Genomic DNA, 18,865 nt, shown 5'->3' on the forward strand with positions numbered 1-18,865 from the left:
AATTGATAGGAACAGGGAGATAGATTAGACCACACAGATGCAAGATAAATGGCCCAAGAGACCCAGAACACTGAATTCTAGCCAAAGTACAGGAAGCTCAGAACCAACACAGCCCACCCCCACACACACACACACACCCTGAACCCCTAAGAACTGTCAATACAGGATTCTGCTGGAGATGAACAACTTAAAAAAAAAAAAGACATCAAGTAGAAAGTATTTTCAGAAGCCAGAAGAAACCCAAGACCCCCCTACCCTGATCTAGGTGCTGGTAGAGATGACAGAAGCCATCCCTTCTGTCTCTGGAGGACACCTCAAGCTTCATTCTCTGGAAAGGATCAGAGAGAGGGTCTTCAGGCTTGGAGAGAAGGCCCTGCCCTGGGAGGAGTTCCTATACAAATACGAAGTAAGTCCTGAGGCACCGACACCTGTGACATCAAGACAGTACTAGCCCAGCACCCAGCAGGCCAGTGGCCCAGACAGTCCCCCTGAGAAGAAGAGAGCATCTTCTCAGGGGTGGCCAGCTCATGCCACTATCACCTGTGGAACTAACATCATAGGAATAGCCTTGGTCCCACCTTCTTGAGGCTGGATGAGCTGTTGTGCTCTCTCTGTTCTGCCACATATAAGTGAGGCCTACCAAGTCCTGTGGGCCTACCCTAAGAATCCCAGGATATTATGGTAAATGAAGAGTGAATATTTATCTGAAGGGGATAAGGACTTAGAACCCTAAATCCAGGCTCCCAGAACCTCTCAGAATCCTGAAGCTGGAGGAACAGAGCTTGGCAAACCTAAAAGTCCTGAAGGTCAAAGTAGTCTCCTTAAACTTGAGGTTCTTTAAAAATCAAGAGTTCTCTAGGGCTGGGAAGGTGGCTCAGTGGTAGAGCGCCTGCCTTGCATGCATGAGGCCCTGGGTTCGATTCCTTAGCACCACATAAACAGGAAAAAAAAAGCCGGAAGTGGCGCTGTGGCTCAAGTGGTAGAGCACTCGCCTTGAGCTGAAGAGCTGAGGGACAGCGCCCAGGCCCAGAGTTCAGGCCCCATGACCGGACCCCAAAAAAAAAAAAGTTCTCACCCCATCATTCCTTGTACCTGCTGCTCCTCTCCAGGAACTATCCCCATGCTATGCTGCCAGCCATGCCTCAAACACTGTCTCTCTTAGAAGTCTTGATAGAGCCCACATTGGTCAACTCTCTTCGGGTCACTGTGGTCACAGTAGTGCAGCCCTCACCTGCTGAGGGGTTCCACCGTGGCCAGCCCTGGGCCTGAGCCACCAAAGGTGACACTCCTACTGGAGACCCTGAGCAAGGCAAACCAGGACTCAATTTGGAGCCTAACTGGTCTCTGCTCTTGTTTTCAGCTGACCAACAGTCCTCTGCTTATGAGTAGACATCTTATCTGGGCTGTGGCCCCGCATCCCTGTCCCAACTTCCATAGCCCTCCATGCTTTCTGACTACACCCCAGCTGCAGCTGGAGACCAAATCTCCAGCGTCTTTCTCCCACCCACATCATGTTTGCAGTTCTTTAGACCACTTAGGAATTTCCCAGAGACTGTAGGCAGACCAGTATGTTGTCAGACCCCAGCAGAGCTCACTGATTATGAAGACCAACACACTGCTTTCACATGCCTCTGTGGTTCTTCATTACTATCCTTTGGAATTGTGTGGAAGCCTCTTTTTTGGGGCAGTGCTGGGGATTGAACTCAGGGCCTCACATTTGTTAGGCAGGTACTCTACCACTTGAGCCATGCCCCCAACACATGGAATCTGTTTAAGTAAACCCTACACCCATGCCCTTGTGCCATTGGGAAGAAACTCTGATCTGAGGGGCCTGAGGTGGTTGACTTCTCTGATGTGTAGTGTTTCAAGGTCTGATGGACAAAGGGAAAAGAAGCAAAGACTGTGGGCAGGACTAAGGAGCCACGCCCCCGCTGGAGCTGGGTAATGGCCCTTCACTCTAGGGCATCTCACATCTACAGTCCTGCCCTTGGTTACTTACCGTCAGCAGGCAGCCACAGTGGGTCTAGGCAGCTCTCCTTCCACTTCTTGCTCCCAGGAAGGACTGTGACAACCCCTACCTCTCTGGCCAGCAGCCCTGCCACTAGAATGATTCTCCTCTGTTAATCAGCCTTCCCTGGACATGGCCCCCATCTTAGTGCCTACTAGGCCAGCATGAGAGATTACAACTCCTGACCATTAGCTCTGTCTCCAGTGGGGCCTCAGCAAAAGGCCCTTCTTCATGGATGACCCACCAGTTTGGGCTAGCACTAGGCCCAGCCACGCTCGACAGTGAGTGCCCCAGTGCCTAGGCTCTGTCTGACAGGAGCAGAAGTGAGAAACACAGCCCAGATTTTCTAAGAATTGATCAGGGAAGATTGATCATTTGTCTTCAGACCAGAGGAGACGCCAACCTGCTTCCAGGTCCAGACTCACAAGGAAAAAACTTGACTGCGGTTCAGGAGGATATGATTTGAAGACTCACATGCAAATCTGACTCTGTCCACCTGACAAAAAAGTGTGATGACGGGAAAAGTGCTTCTGCAAGACAAAAAACTAACACACGTGAGCTCAAAGATAAAAGGGAGTCATTACCTCACACTCGGGGAATCCAAGTGTAGACTACCTTCAGACATAGGTGGGTCCAGGAGCTCTGAAAAAGTCATCAGAGATCTCTATTCCACTTTGTTTCCCAGCTCCACATCCCTCCATAATATCTGAATTCTCATCTATTCACGACTAGGAGAGATGGCATGACCAGACCAATTGTGTAATACTTTTTCCCCAACCCTAAAGAAAACTAGGAAGAATCCTGATTTGCACATGCCTGGCTTTATGGAAAGGGCTAAGATACAATGTCTTAGACCTAACAGAACCACACCTGGGGGTTAGAAATGTTAGGTGAACCAGTCCAGGAGGTCCCACATATAGAATCAGGGACAGAAGACCCCTACCCACAATGACCACCCACCCACCACTCCCAGTGGGCAAGGAACAGAGTAGCATCCTCCCTACAGACCACAGCACCAATTCACAGTCAGACTTTTATTAGGAAATCACCCTCCAAACACACCACAAAGTGCTGTGGGTCCAACGCATTTCCTGAGGAAAGAGGGTCACAGTATTGGAGCGTCAGGGGACCGGACAGCGGCGCAGTCTGTGAGTCTTAACAACTCCGTGGGGCTGACTGTGGCCAGCACTCTCTCACAGCAACATGACTCAGCCAGAAGAACCGCCACAAACGCGACACAAGAAGCACACCAGAGCACACACATCTGCTCTACAATTAAATAATAATAAATACAGAATTCTGCTTGCTGTTATTGGCCTGAAATAACGGAACCCAAAAGGGAAAAGAAAATCAGAACATCTTTCTCTCCATTTGACCAACGGGGAAAAAAAATCCCCAAATTATCAAAATTCCTCAGTTACAAAATACTTTTTTTTAAAAATTCCATTATTAAAAGAATAAATAACAAAATATATAAAAAATAACTCGATTGCATCAAAATTATAACTAGAGGTTATCAAGATTTTTTTGTGGCCTATCTTATAGTCAAATAGTTGGTTTTGCCTTGATTTTACTTATTTTGCTCTTATGGTACCCTAGTGTGGAGTCGATTTGAGATAGTATAAAATTAATAAATAAAAATGTTAAATAAATAGCAAATGTTAACATAAGAAGGTGTGAATATAAATACTTACATCCCGACAAAATTAAATAATTTACAGAATAATTAAGCTAACTACTTTCAGTGTTTTCCAGGAAGTGCAACTTCTCTACTTTTAAATACTAATTCGAAATTGCTGTCACAATCGACTTGGACTCTATTTACACAGTAGGAACATTGTGTTTTTAACATTTTAAATTAAATTTACCTTTTTTCTTCATCTTGAATGGATCTTAAAAGAAGTGAAACCTTGGCGATCTCCCACTAGGAATTTACTTCCTGACATTACTGTCTCCACCTTGATCCCCTTGGACACAGAGATGGACCTCAGCCATGACCCAAGTAAGGTGGCAGTAATGGGCCAGGGGCCTAGGTAGAGGGAAGGAAGCCAAAGTCCTGGCCTGGAGCCCAAACTCAGGGACTTAAACACTGAAGTCAGGAGAAATCTGTGCAGTCTCTGGGCACTAGCTGCCTGCATAGGAGACTTTTTAGGGACCTCTGGTTTAAAATCCCTTGAACTGACTGGGCCATAATGCTCTTCAACTGTCTGGACCATTGTCTGGAAGGCCTGTTCCTAGCTTCACCTCTTAAGCAGAGTGTTGCCCACCCTTGACACAAAGCTGAATTAAATAAAAAGAGAAAAAAACATGCCACAAGGACCTTGCTGAGCACAGACACATGGCCCAGGTATGTCTTCCAGGTATGAGACTCCCACCCACTGAGCCAATGGCTACCCTCCCAGCCTCGACAGACAAAGGAATACTGTGGCTGCAAACTCCAAAACTTCCCTGAGAACTTTGTCCGTGAGCTTCCACTGGAGACTTTGAGCTGTTCTTCAAATTTCTTTCAGAAAACAAAAATAAATCACTTTGTAACACTTCGGTACCCCAGGCACTCACGTGGGAGGTGTTGGCCTGAGCCTGGTGGGGCATCACGAGAGACACTGGTTTCCAGGTGCCCCTTTGGATAAATCCACGGAAGGCTGCACGGGGCTGCCGACGTGGACTGACAACTAGAAGTCACCAACAAACAGTCAGGTGCTCTTACTGTGAGGGGTAGGGTGGGAGCGTGAGCACCGGAGCAAAGGAGGAGTGCACCTCCACCCAGCATTGCCTAGACCTGGATGCCCCTCACAGCCTGCTTGATGGTCTCCAGGAGGCCCTTGTTCTCGGGATTCTGGTAGCAGTCCTGGTTGGAGTACATGTCAGTCAGGGTGCTCACATAGGCGTCAAAATTCTGCTCGCATATTGGCTCCTAGAGGATAGAGTCAGGTTAGCAAGCCCTGTCCACAGAGTCAGCTCCAGGAAGCAGAAAGCAGTCCCCACACTACCCTAAAGAAAGCCCAGCTAGGCAGTGCAGCAGCCATGGCTGCTGAAACACAAGCAATCTCAGCCACAGTGACCTCTTGCCACCAGAACCACACTCTGCTCCAGATTTGAGCCAGTCAGGAGGGCTGGAGCCATGGCGTACAGCTGCCCAGGCCAGTTGGAAAGTAGAGAACATCCAAAAAGGGCCCAGGACTCTTCCATTAAGACCCAGAAGCAGAAGGGCCAGGGGCATACTGTCTCCCTGCCCTCCAAAGCATCCTTCGGGTAGCTACCAGCTTTGGGGTAGTGCCAGCAGGCTGCTGTTACCTACCATGTGAGGAAGGCGGATATTGGCAAGACTTTGGATGAGGGCCTGACTCAGCCCAGACAGCTCCAGAAACAGAGCTTCATTCTGCTCCTCAATGAGTTTGTTTTCCTCCTCGATGTTCTTCAGGTTCCTCTCCATGGAAGAGATCTGCATCAGAGGGATGAGAGGTGCTGCCTGCCCTGGGCCCTGCTGGGCACACTGGCCGTACCATACATGTCTCTGAGAGAGGATGGGTTCCAGAGGTGGGAACTCTCTACCCTGTGGGGGTCCCTCATCCAAGGAAGGAGCAGTCAGTACCCAGCTTCCTGGATGGGTGAAACAAAGGCCCTCCAGGAACAACATGAGTCCAAGGAAATGGGAATGAATGCTGACTGTGCTGGGAAGTATAGGAGGCCCCACCTATCCTTAGAGCAGGACAAGGTCACAGACTCTTGGGCGTCCTGGATTCAATCTCAATCTACACCAGTTGTGTTTTTACTTCATCAAGCTCCCTATTTCTGTCTGTAGCTTGGTGGGGCTAGCTTTCCTTTCTTTGTGGGTGACCTCTGCCTCTGAGTCTTTCCATCTCTCAAAAGATAACAAAGGTCGCCCAAAAGGCTAACCTCTCCCAAGCCTCCAGACACATCTTCTCCAGGTCTCAGCCCAACCATATATTCCCGAGGAGCTCAGGGGAAGAGGGGAGGAGGTGCTGAGTTCAGTCGAAGGCCATGTGTGGCACTATACAGCAACAGCAAACTCTCTTTGGGAGTTACAGATGGGCCCAAGTAGTTTCCTACCACTGCATGATAAACATATGGCTTTAAGGACTGCATGGGATACAAACTTGCTTTCTCTTCACCTTGGTCCTTCCAGAGATAGCATGGGACTTCCTCGGGGGGATGGCAAAGAAAAAGCGATTCTAATGAAAGGCAACACAATCTGGGGTGTGTGTGTGTGTGTGTGTGTGTGTGTGTGTGTGTGTGTGTGTGTGTGTGTGTGTGTGTGTGTGTGTGTGTGCGCGCGCGCGCGCACATATGCACACATGCACACACACACCAGTCCTGTAGCTTGAACTCAGGGTCTGGGCATTGGCTTTGAGCTTTTTGCTCAACGCTAGCACTTTACCACTCGAGCCATAGCTTTTTGGTGGGTAATTGGAGGTAAGAGTCTCATTGGCTTTACTGTCTGGGCTGGCTTTGAACTGTGATCCTTACTTAGGTCTCAGCCTCCTGAGTAGCTAGGAATCCAGGCGTGAGCCAACAGCATCCAGCTAAAATCTGTCTTTTGAAAGGTATGTTATAGAGAGGGAAGGAAGGAGTGACATTACCCAAAAAGAAATGTACTCTTTACTTGACTTTTGTCACTGTAACCCCTTTGCACATCACTTTTATAATAACAATTTGAAAAATAAAATAAAAGGTATGCTTGGCTGCATTTTGTTCTGGTTTTTGTTCCATGGTATAAGTTCCTATGTTGCCCAGGCTGTACTTGAACTCACAGGCTCCCATGATCCTCTTGTCTCAGCCTCCTGAGAAGCTGGGACCACCATAGGTGTGCACCCACCCCCATGCCTGACTCTAAAGGTGGAGTTGAAGAAATAATAGGTACTCTCCCAAGGGCACTACCACTGACAAGAGCCCTGGAGACTCGGAGAGGAAAGGAGGGAGTAGCCAGCCCTATCTCCCAACCAGAGATACCGGTAGGAGATTGGGAAGATGTGGGACAGGAGGCCCTATCCCTCTTGTCCTCACACCCAAGTGGCCTGGGGACTCCACATGAACATACAGAAGGCTGTGAAAACACATCCTGAGCTCCAGAATTGGTGCTATCCAAGCTCTTGAGCACCCAGATGTCATCATGCCAGAAGAGAAATAAGCTGTGGAGCTAAACATGTCATATATCTGCTGCTCCCAGGAAGGGGCCTCGCCCCCTCACATCCATCCCCGCTGATCTAGAAGGGGCCTCGCCCCCTCACATCCATCCCTGCTGATCTAGAAGGGGCCTCGCACCCTCACATCCATCCCCGCTGATCTAGAAGGGGCCTGGCCCCCTCACATCCATCCCCGCTGATCTAGAAGGGACCTGGCCCCCTCACATCCATCCCCGCTGATCTAGAAGGGGCCTCGCACCCTCACATCCATCCCCGCTGATCTAGAAGGGGCCTCGCACCCTCACATCCATCCCCGCTGATCTAGAAGGGGCCTCGCCCCCTCACATCCATCCCGGCTGATCTAGAAGGGACCTGGCCCCCTCACATCCATCCCCGCTGATCTAGAAGGGGCCTCGCACCCTCACATCCATCCCTGCTGAGCTAGAAGGGGCCTTGCTGCCCTCACATCCATCCCCGCTGATCTAGAAGGGACCTCGCCCCCTCACATCCATCCCCGCTGATCTAGAAGGGGCCTTGCACCCTCACATCCATCCCCGCTGATCTAGAAGGGGCCTCGCACCCTCACATCCATCCCCGCTGATCTAGAAGGGGCCTTGCTGCCCTCACATCCATCCCCGCTGATCTAGAAGGGGCCTGGCCCCCTCACATCCATCCCCGCTGAGCTAGAAGGGGCCTCGCACCCTCACATCCATCCCCGCTGAGCTAGAAGGGGCCTCGCACCCTCACATCCATCCCCGCTGATCTAGAAGGGGCCTCGCCCCTCACATCCATCCCCGCTGATGTAGAAGGGACCTCGCCCCCTCACATCCATCCCCGCTGATCTAGAAGGGACCTCGCCCCTCACATCCATCCCCGCTGATCTAGAAGGGACCTCGCCCCCTCACATCCATCCCCGCTGATCTAGAAGGGACCTCGCCCCCTCACATCCATCCCCGCTGATCTAGAAGGGACCTCGCCCCCTCACATCCATCCCCGCTGAGCTAGAAGGGGCTCTACCCCCACTCCCTAGGGAGACTAGCCTGTTATTTATTCCTTTGCTCCTACAGCTACTCAGGAACATCCCTTCCATGCCACCAGCTCTACTTGGGGACATTCTTTTTTGCTTTCAAAATGAGAATGTTTTTCTTTCTGATTACAAGTGTTCATTTGGGGAAAACAGAGCAATAAGATACACTTATCTAAGGAATGTGTAACACCAGTGGGTACTCACCAATGCTCAAGCTGAAAACTTCCCTCAGTGAAGTGAGTCCCTGAACAACATAATGGAAAGGGACCTGCACTCATCTGTGCTCCACAGAGGAACAAACAGGAACAAAGAAGTGTGTGTCTGTGTTGGTCCAAGCCCAGGCACCACCTGAATTGGCTATCAAAACTAAAAGACTAAGCCAAGTGTTGGTGGCTCATGTCTGTAATCCTAGCTACTCAAGAGGCTGAGATCTGAGGATCACGGTTCAAATCCAGTCTGGGCAGGAAAGTCCATAAACTCTTATCTCCAATAAATCACTCAGAAAAAGTCAGAAGTGGTACTGTGGCTCAAGTAGTAGAGCATTAGCCTTGACCATAAAGAAACTCTGGGACAGTGCCCAGGCTCTGTTCAAGCCCCAAGACTAGCAAAACAAACTAACTAACTAACAAACACCTCTGAAGACTGGGAACTTGAACAGGATTACTAAGGTTAGTGCTAGTGGATTCACACTACTCACACAAATGAAACTAACTCAAGAGAATAACTAATACTAATGGGTCAGGCCACCTGTGGAGTGAGAGCCCCTCACACCACCACAGGATGGGTGGACAGCCTACCAGCACACATTGAGTACTGTGTGATGGGCATGGTACTGCCAGGCAGCTCAGTCCCAACCACACCAATGGATTCACAAAGTCACTAGGAAGACAATAAGCTCAGTCTCAACCTCAGAAGTGGACTTTAATGCCAGGTGCTGGTGGCTCAAGCCTATATTCCTAGCTACTCAGATCTGAGGATCGCAGTTCAAAGCCAGCCTGGGCAGGAAAAGCCATAAAACTTCTATCTCCAATAATCCACCAAAAAATAGGCAGTGGCGCTGTGGCTCAAGTGGCTTGAGCTGAAGAGCTCAGGGACAGTGCCCAGGCCCAGAGTTCAAGTCCCATGACTGACAAGAAGGAGGAGGAGGAGGAAGAAGAAGAGGAGAGGGGGGAGGAGGAGGAGGAGGAAGAAGAGGAGGAGGGGGAAGTAGACTTCCCACAGTCCCAAGGTTGGCTCCTGCTAGAAAGAGTCAGGCAAGGCCAGTGCCACCCACCTGGGACTGCAGCTGCACCATGGCAGCCTCCATCTCTGAGTTGGACTCATTCAGATCTCGGATCTCCTGGTTCAGCTGCTTGATCTCCTCGTCGTTTTCCAGCACTGCCAGAAAGAAAGCTTAGCTGTGTCTCTGGTCTTAAACCCAGACCAGCCAGTGGGATATAGAAGCCCCTGAGGCCCACCCGCCTGCCCCAGATGAACCCCGGGGCCTGGGCATGGGAAGCTTCTGTGGAAGCACAACGTGAGGCTTGCGTGGCTCCTGGCTGGAGCCAGTGGGGGGACACAGGTCTCTTTGGAGGTGTTAATGTCCAGAAATGCTGTCTCTACACTAGATGAGGCACGCTCTCCAAAAACAGATTGGCATGGACGCTGGCGCTACCAACAGATTCTCATACCAAAAGTAACCAACTCTGAGGTCAGTGCTGCCATGACCATCGAGGCCAGGTGTCGAGGGCTTTCAGAGCCAAGGTCAGTAGGCCCATCAACACATGCAAGGACATGTTCCCAGAAGACCTTGCCCTCCCCAACCCCTTTCCTGCCAGTACAAAAAGGTTAGTGAGCAGGGACATCCCAAAGCGTACCCTTACCTTCACTGGTTTTGAATTTAGGATTGAGAACCTCATCCCCTGAGAGTTTTCCCTTTTTTCCAGCAAACGTTGCTCTGGGACAGCCAGACAAACTGGAAGCAGAGGTCACACATCACTAAGCGATCCGGGGGCTGAGTCCACAGACCAGTCCAGGGTCCCACAAAATGACCAGGATCAGCCCAAGGCACATTCTCTCTCCTCCAGATGACCCTAAGGACCTCCTTATGGCAGATGGTCTCCCACTGCTCCTGCCTGCCCTGCCTGAGGACAGCACAAATACCCAGGCAGGTACCCTCAGGGCCTGTCCCATCTGGCACAACTGTGGCTGGCCACAAGGATCTGAGGGACCCGGATGTTATTCTCCCCAGGAGCTTCTACCCTAGGGCCTGAGGCATTGCTTGCTAGTGCTTTGCAGCACTGACCTCTCACAGACGACAACCCCTCACTCTGGAGAGACCCTAGGGTGCGGGAGCACTAAAATTCACGGATAATTCCTTAGATACCGATAGTCAAGCAGAAAAATGAATTGAAAGTGCAAATTTTCAAGCATGATTTCCTTTTGTCTCAATGACTTAACATCATAAAGGGACCTACCTGGTCTAGGCCCCTACAGCCTTCACTCTGGCCTTTCAGGCCTCTCCCCTGCAACCTGGAACCTACAGCCATCCTGTGGTCCAAGGGAGATCCTGTCTCTCTTCTGCTCTGCCAGGTTACCAAGGCAGCCTGGTCAGACCCTGGCTTACATGTTTCCGCCTCCTCTCCTTTGACCCTCCTCTACTTGACCCAGCAGGCCATCCTTATCCAGCTCTAGCCACTCAGACAAGCTTCTTCTCAGGATGCCTCCTTGCCTGCTTCCCTGTTGTTTTCCCCAGAACCATGACGGATATCCACCACACTAAGTAACTTCCTCTTTCATTTATAGTCTGTCAGCCTGTCCAAAACACTCTCCAAAAGGGCAAGAGCTGGTGTCCTTTTGTTCTCTGCTCTATTTCTAGCTCTAGGTTCTAGGTAGGCTCACAGTAAATGTTTTTGTTGAAAGAATGCATTTGCTGGGTGCCAGTGGTTCATGCCTATAGTCCTAGCTACTCAGGAGGTTGAAATCTGAGGATCACAGTTCCAAGCCAGCCTGGGCACAAAAGTCTGCAAAACTGTCCTCTCCAATTAAGCACCCAAAAAAGCTGGAAGCAGAGCTGTGGATCAAGTGGTAGAATGCTATTCTTGAGCAAATGAACTAAGGGGCAGCACCCAGGCACTGAATTCAAGCCCCAAGACCAGCACTGATTAATTAATTAATTAAAAATGAATAGATAATGCATTAATTATATAGGTGAAGGAAGGAGGTGGAGAGGAAAAAGAAGTATGGAGAAGCATGGGCACTGGCCCCAAGACCGTACACAGATTTGGACAAGATCTGGCACTGACGCCATGTCCTTGACCATCATTGTGACTGCCCAAGACAGAGACAGAAAGGGTGGGGGTTGCTGATGAAACCACACACACACACACACACACACACACACACACACACACACACACACACACACACACACACACAGAGTCCTGGGGCAGATAGGGGCAGGTGAGAACCAAGAGCATTGCCTAGTTCTACTGACAGACATGCCTAGTTCTACTGACGGACAAGAGTCTATTCACCAAGTTGTTAGCAAAGCAGACAGGCACCTCTGCCCAAAGTTCAAGAACAGACCCCAGTTGGGGAGGGTCGGGAGTGAGGTATGAAAAACAAACTTTTTCTGAAAAATTGGCAGTCGGTAAGAAAACTTGAACACAGACAGGGTTGTAAGAGGCAACTTAAACTGAGCTTTTAGTCAGGTGCCAGTAGCTCACATTTGTAATACAGCTACTCAGAGGCTAAGACCTGAAGATCAAGGTTCAGTGCCAAGCTGGACAAACAAATCTGTGAGACTCTTATCCCCAATTAACCAGCAAAGACCAAGAGTGGAGGTGTGGCTCAAGTGGTAGAGCACTAGCCTTAAGCAAAACAGCCAAGCAAGAGTATAGTATAGTATGAGGCTCTCTGTGTAAGCCCCATTACCAGCACATGCGCGCACGCGCGCACACACACACACACACACACACACACACACACACACACACAGAGATGTTTTTGCAGGGCTTGTGAATTAACTAAAAGCTAAACACTCAACACACCACCACTACTACCACTACCACCACTTTGCCTATCTCTGCCCTTTGATCTGAGCCATTCCAAGCTCTAGTCACTTTAAAAGCATCTCCTAGAAGAACAGGATTCACTGATAAGCATCTGAGACAAAAGACAAATATGCAATACTATCTGAGATAAGTTAACTAAGCCGCACCTATGACCTTAAAAAGCTTTAACTGTGCATATCACTCTGACCCCTGCCCCCTGGGGCCAATGTGTGGCACCAGCAAAGAGGTGGGAGATTTACTGAAGTGCTGTGTTCCCATGGCTGCTATGTAGTAAGTCCCCTCTCTCTGCCCTTTGCCATGTCTCTTTATGGCCATGTGGGGGGACAAGCAGCTACATCTGAGACTCCTGGAGCGTGGGTTTCAAGGGTTCTGGTCTGAACTTGGTCTCCAGGTACAGTGTGATACTCCCTGGAGGAACATCACAGCCTGGAGGGAGGCTTAGGAAGCAGATAGATCCTTGGCTCCCCCATTCAGTTGCCCACTTGGGCCTTGCTTTTTTCCTTCCACACCCAACTCTAGTCTTTCCCGGATCCCACGGGTCATGTCCCAACAAGGCCACACCCCTACTTGCTGACAGAGAGAGCAGGGCCTTGGGGCAGGTACCTCCGGTGGGTGAGGAAGCCACCATTGGCATGGCCAGAGCCGTCACAGCCTGGAGTAGGGCAAGTGGGGCCCTCGTTCTTCAGTGATTTCCAGGAGAAGGACGAGCCGTTGAGCGAGCCCTCTTTCTGCCGCCGGGCAGCCAGAGGGCAGCCAGATGCACTTCTGTGAGAGGCATATTTGCCGCTGATGTGGCCAAGCCCCACACAGCCTGGAACCGGGCACCTGGACACAGAAAGGCCAAAGTAACTACAGGAGTACAGGGTAGAATTTATGGAAGACCGGCCAAGCCAGACCCAGGAGACCCAGCCTCATACAGAGAGGGCTTCTGAGAAAGTCAGGAGGATAGCAGAATCCCAGAGCCGGGGGAAAGTCTGGCCTTCTTTCTCCATATACAGCAGAAAGGCCTGGAGATCAGGAAAACAAGGAGGGAGACCTGAGCTAACTAAGCAGCTCAGGGACAGCAGGGGCTGCCATCCACAATCTAGGGCTGACTGGCCAGCGTGTGGTAGCTTTTACAGCAACACAGCGCTCAGGTGGAAAACTTTGCTGAGACATCCCATAATCATCCTGCCCGTGGCTGGCCAGGGGCAGCATTTTCCTTCCTGCCAGGTATTCAAGGTAGGGAAAGAGTGATTGTCCTTGCACCTTAAGGAGGGCCTGGACTAGTGAGATCTGGGGGACAGGGCCATCCAGGGTAAGACTCCAGTCTGCACACTTCCAGTTCTCCCAACAAATGAAACCAATGAGGCACCACGTGTCACACACTGACTGACAGAGGGCACTGCTGGCCCACTCACAGAGAAGCCATGAGGTAACGAGAAGTCAAGGGCAGGGTCCCTTCAGGAAGAGTGAGAGCCAGCAGCAGAGGCTTCTGCTGTGGGACCCAGGACCAGCCCTTGAGGATGTAAGTCAACAGTTCTAGGTCACCCCAACCTCCAGTCCTGACAAAAGCTGCATGAGGGCTTCAGGCAGCTCATGTTCAATGCCCAGCCCCTCAAACCTGGATGACTCCTAGCTGTGGGCCCAGGACACCTGGGACAAACACAGCCAACCTCAAGATGAGAGTTTGACATGGAAAAAGGTTATCTGCTGATGCCCTGACATCACAAGTTCAAATGACCAGATGAGAGGTGGCTCTTTGGTCACTCTGTGCAACAAATTCAACTTCTTCTTACCCACTTCTTGCAAAACTCTGAACCTCCCTGCCAATGGTTGTTGTTGGTGTTCACTGGGATTGCTTCCACGTATTCAGGTGTGGTTCCCCTCTCTTTATGCCTGCATTGAATCCTCAGAATCACCAGGTAACATCACGTTGAGCCGTGTATGGGGCATGAGCTGGCAAACGTTCCTGCTACTCAGGAAAGCTGCCATGTACTAGAGCACATGGTGGGCTGCAGTGTGTAGTGACGTGAGATCTGGAGCAAGAACAGCAGGAGCCAGAGAATTTTACGTCAGACACAGGGCGCCGGGCAGTGACGGACCTTCTCAGGGGCAGTAGGGGGTACAGCAGTGTAAGTATCACTACCTGAGTCCCACACTAGAACATACCATTTATAAAGCTTTAGCACCTGGGATTCACCACAAAATGCTGACATAAATCACAAACAGTACAAACATGAGAAGTCAAGAATTAAAACTCGTCAGCATCTCCTACAAAATCACAGCTCCAATCAGCTAACAGAACTCATCCCTCAAGGAGACCTGGTGCACCCATTAGGATTTCTACTTTACTTGGAACTAAAGATGCTAGTGAATTGTAAATATGACTGGTTTATGGCTGAGAGAAGGCCCTACAAATTGGGGGTACTAGCAGGCACCCCGCCTTTTGCCGTGGAGCCATTAAGAACTTTGTCTATCCTACAAACACTAGAGCACCAGTCTCCACTTGGCCTCAGAACTCTTGCTTTTTGTTTTTTTTAATCAAGGCTGACAGCACACTAGAGAAGGAAGACAATTTTCCCAGTTAATATGAAAAGATGCCAAACTTTGTAAGGTCCATTCCTGGATGGCGAACAGACCCCGCCCAGTACCTGCATTACCTAGGCAACTGGGACACCTGGAAGAGGTCACATCTGCATCCACTGAGGTCACATCTGAATCTGATGTGGCCACACCTTTCTCCCACCTGGTCCCACCTCTTACCTGGTCCCATTTCCCTTTACCTGGACACACTTCCCCCCACCCCCACCCCTACCCTATATAAGGCCTAACCCAGGGCCAGACTCCCTCTTTTGCCAGCCACGTGGAGTGCCAACCTTGCCTGGTCCCAGCAGGTCTACTAAATAAACCTACCCCTTACCTGAATACCACGTGCGTGGTGCTGTTCTTACTTGGCTACCTCTTTTTAAAAACCTAACAAACTTAATCTTATCATTTGCAAATGCAGCACAATTCATTCCTATAATTCTTACCAGTAGAATTCTTACTCTGTCCATAAAGGCATTACATTCCTATGATCACAGAAAATTCTTGATTCTCGAGAAGAAAAATAATTTTTATATAACCCAGAATATAGTAAATAGCATTCATAATACCAATAACCACATTTTTGCACCATTAATTGAACATTCACTGTATTATCGTGGTAAAAATTTATATATATAAGCTTTCTTAGGCCAAACAGCAGTTAAAGGGATGAGCCCTTCTGAAGACTGTGATGTTGGCTGGCCCTTCTCTATGTCCGGGTAGATGGTGGGCACAGCAGAAGCAAGCTCTGAGGAAGAGTGAAATCTCATGCCAAGTTGCTCCTCTTTACAAGTGAATTCTTTTGCTGCCATGAGCCCCTGTGAAGACAGTAGGCCTAGCCCCAAACAAGCCAGCTCAAAGCACTGGACAACCAAGAAGCCCTGGGCAGCCAAGCCTATTGACCTACTGTTGACCCATTACCCACTCTGCTAGCAGTCAGCTCTGACGTTCCCATGCCCTGGGAAAATTAGCCAGTCGGTTGCCTTATCTGAGACTATGACACAGCCTGGGCCCCTAAACACATACTTGCGAATGGGTGCTGAAGAGGACTGGTTCCCTACAGGGGGAAGAAAGAACCCTGCGATGGCGTTAAGTCCCATCCAAGTGGGTCACACAAGGAGCCAAACACCTTTCTCAAAGACATATCATCCTCTACCCTGCCCATGAGAAGGACAGTTTCGGGCTACACTTTTTTGCCTTAGGAGTTTGGGCCATGCAAAGCCAAGGGTGTCTTCTGTCTTCCCTAGCAGGATCCAGTTAGAGACACATAACTGTTCTATCTGATCTTTCCTACCATGCAGTAGTGCACATTGCAAGCCCTGCAGGTGTCCTGGAACCATCCTTAGGCATCAGAGTAGTTAGTCTCCTCTCAGCCTCATCAAACACCTCTGACCTGAGCCTAAAAGGACCAGCACACAGGATATGATTGTAACACCCAGACATCCATATACCAGGTTCAAGCACTTCAGTAAAAAAAAGAAAGTTCCCATTATTAGTTTGGTGATTAGGTATAAGAGAAAGGGAGTTTGGTTTTTTGTTGTTGGTGGTGGTGGTGGTTGTGAGGCCTGGGCACTGTCCTTGAGCCTCTTTGTGCTCAAGGCTAGCACTCTACCACTTGAGCCACAGCTCCACTTCCAGTCTCTGAGGTTAATTGGAAGTAAGAGTTTCACAGGGACTTTTCTGCCCAGGCTGGCTTCAAACTGCGATTCTCAGATCTCAGCCTCCTAAGTAGCTAGAATTATAGGGATGAGCCACTGGCCACGGGCAGAAGGAAGTTTTTTGTTGTTGAAGTTTTTTACTTTTGTTTTTGTTGTTGAGGATCTCACTACATAACCCAGACCAGCATCAGAATCCTTGATTCTCCTGCCGCTACCTCCCAAGTGCTGGAAGGCTTGTAACTACTATGCAGGGCAGGGCTCTGCTCTGCTTGTTTTGTTAATGTAACACACAGGAAAATCTAAGCTTTGAGAAGCATTGAGGGAGCAAGCATGGCCCAACGTACTTCATCAGTTCTGGGTCCTCCTTGTCGTCCTTGGCCGGTGTGACCTTGAGTCCACTCTTCTTGGCACGCGGGCAGCCTGACAAGCTGGTTTGGGAAGAGGAAAACACGCCACCTCAATCCCAGAACAGCAGCTCCCTCACCCATCTGCCTCATCTTCCTCCCTCAGGAGAGAAAGATGACAAATGAGTCGATCTGTCGGTGAGTCAGTCCTACAGGTCCTATGGAGCAGAGTCAGCAGATATAGACTGTTCACACAGGACAGTGGATGGGGCGGGAGGTGGGGGGAAGCATCTCTGTGAGCCTCTAGCTCTGATTCATTTATTCCTGCAAAAGGCCACATGACAGGTTCTGGAAGCATCAACAATTTGGAAAAGTTGAGAATGTGTTCTAGTTGTTAGCGATATTCATGTCTTACCCAGAGCCTTGGAACTTTGTCTAAGGCAGAGACCACACACACCTTGGAAACAAGTTGCGCTTACCTCCGGTGTGAAGCATAGTTCCCTGTTATGTGGCCGGAGCCATCACAGCCAGGGGTAGGGCACCTGTAGAGGAAAGTGGGATGAGACCAGAGCCGCAGAGAAGTGTGACTCTCTGGACTCAGTTCTCACCACATCTCATACCACCCCGTCCAGGACCCCAAACCACTACCCACTGGAAGTGCCTCTTTGCAGAGAAACATCGCCAATACTGCCAGCAACAGGTATCTGACAGGGTTATCCCAGGGCCTCAGTCCTGACCCCAGTCACGCCAGGAGGGTGGGGGACTGAGGGGAAAGAACTCTGTGGGGCTCAACTTTATACCAGTTATAGGCCAGCATGTTGGGACCAGCCTTCTGGGTCCACTGCACCCAGAGAAGACCACAGGCTCTAAGTTCAGCCTGGACTAGAAGCATCCAGAACTCATCTGAGCCTTAGCTTTGAGCATGTGAGTTTAGGAAGGATGTTTATGAGTATCTTCTAGGTGGCCTCAGCAGAACTATCTGAGCTGGTGGCATTCTGGGTCTGCCATCCCGGGAGGCCTTCACCTGCCCTAAGCAGAGCCTACACCCCCTAGCAGTTCTGCAGTTGTGCCCAATGCCCTACATGAATGGGAAGCTGAGTGTCCTGAGGTAGCCTCTGGCCACACACGAACAGGAGAGTGAATGCCCCTTGGATTTGCTTACAGTACAGAAAACATATCCCAGAGTCTCAGCATCTGACATGGACAGAGAGGCCACCCAAAGAACCCTGTCTTCCCCAGCTTGGCCAGCATGACACCCACTCAGCCAGAACAAGGAGCCAGAGGAGCACCGGTATACCAGAGAACACAGGGGAGCTGGCCAGTCTCAGCAAACCCACCCACCGTTAGTGATACCATGGGATCCTCAGAAAGAGCTCTAGGACAAAGAAGAGCTTCAATATCTCAGCCAGCCAGCCACTCATTTCACAAAAAGGAAACTTTCCATTGCTATTTCTCTGTAAGTTTGGGGTTAAAGTTCTTCCCCGGCATTGGATCAGGCAAACTTCCCTCTGTCGGCCGTAATGTTCTGATTGAAGGACCACACCACTAGCTCTAATGCTATTGGAAAGCTATGAAAACTAGCCATAGTTAAGGGAAAAAAAGCAGAATTGGAAAGAAAAAAAAAAGAATACAAGGAAAATGGCAAGAAAAGAAATGGGGGCAGACTACAGGACTGAGTGTGCAAAATTTGGTTTGGGGACCAGACAGAGCGGGACAGTGAGGACATGAGTGTGAAGCTGTCAAGGTCTGACCTTCGTATTCATAGGCACTCCCAGAGAGGAAACAGAGGTGACGAGAGTTAGGCAGAGATGAGTTATGGGGGTGCTAGAAGCCCAGGAATTTGTCCCAAAGAGTCCTTCAGTATTCCCATTCCTCATCCCAGAGGGACCAGTACCCAGTTTCTTTCTGGCTCTAAAACAAAGCTCTGGCCTGGATTCAGACCATAAAAATGCAAAGGAGGAAGGGCCAGACCTGCTGGAAAGACTGAGTAACAAGAGAAGTTCTTCTCTCCAACATCTCTGCTTAGCTCCAGGCTAAAGCTGAGGCCCCCACAGCCCTGGG

The 18,865-nt window shown here is 50.0% G+C and overlaps 1 protein-coding gene across 2 annotated transcripts in view; it reads right to left on the reverse strand.

Moving 5' to 3' along the window:
* Positions 1-4,729: 4,729 nt before the first annotated feature.
* Positions 4,730-18,865, reverse strand: part of LOC138837742 (myelin transcription factor 1-like) — a 68,185-nt gene continuing 54,049 nt past the window's right edge. For both annotated transcript variants that reach the window (XM_070036682.1, XM_070036681.1), the window contains exons 17-23: positions 17,284-17,346; positions 16,805-16,888; positions 12,838-13,059; positions 10,042-10,133; positions 9,453-9,556; positions 5,307-5,450; positions 4,730-4,922 (exon numbers count right to left, since the gene is read on the reverse strand). In XM_070036682.1, coding sequence (XP_069892783.1) covers positions 4,782-4,922; positions 5,307-5,450; positions 9,453-9,556; positions 10,042-10,133; positions 12,838-13,059; positions 16,805-16,888; positions 17,284-17,346 — 850 coding nt within the window. In that variant the 3' untranslated portion in view covers positions 4,730-4,781. The remainder of the gene's footprint in view (positions 4,923-5,306; positions 5,451-9,452; positions 9,557-10,041; positions 10,134-12,837; positions 13,060-16,804; positions 16,889-17,283; positions 17,347-18,865) is intronic.

The sequence above is a fragment of the Dipodomys merriami genome, unplaced genomic scaffold (assembly GCF_024711535.1).
Source record: "Dipodomys merriami isolate MVZ:Mamm:240054 unplaced genomic scaffold, mDipMer1.0.p SCAF_275, whole genome shotgun sequence".
In the NCBI taxonomy this organism is placed as follows: domain Eukaryota; kingdom Metazoa; phylum Chordata; class Mammalia; order Rodentia; family Heteromyidae; genus Dipodomys; species Dipodomys merriami.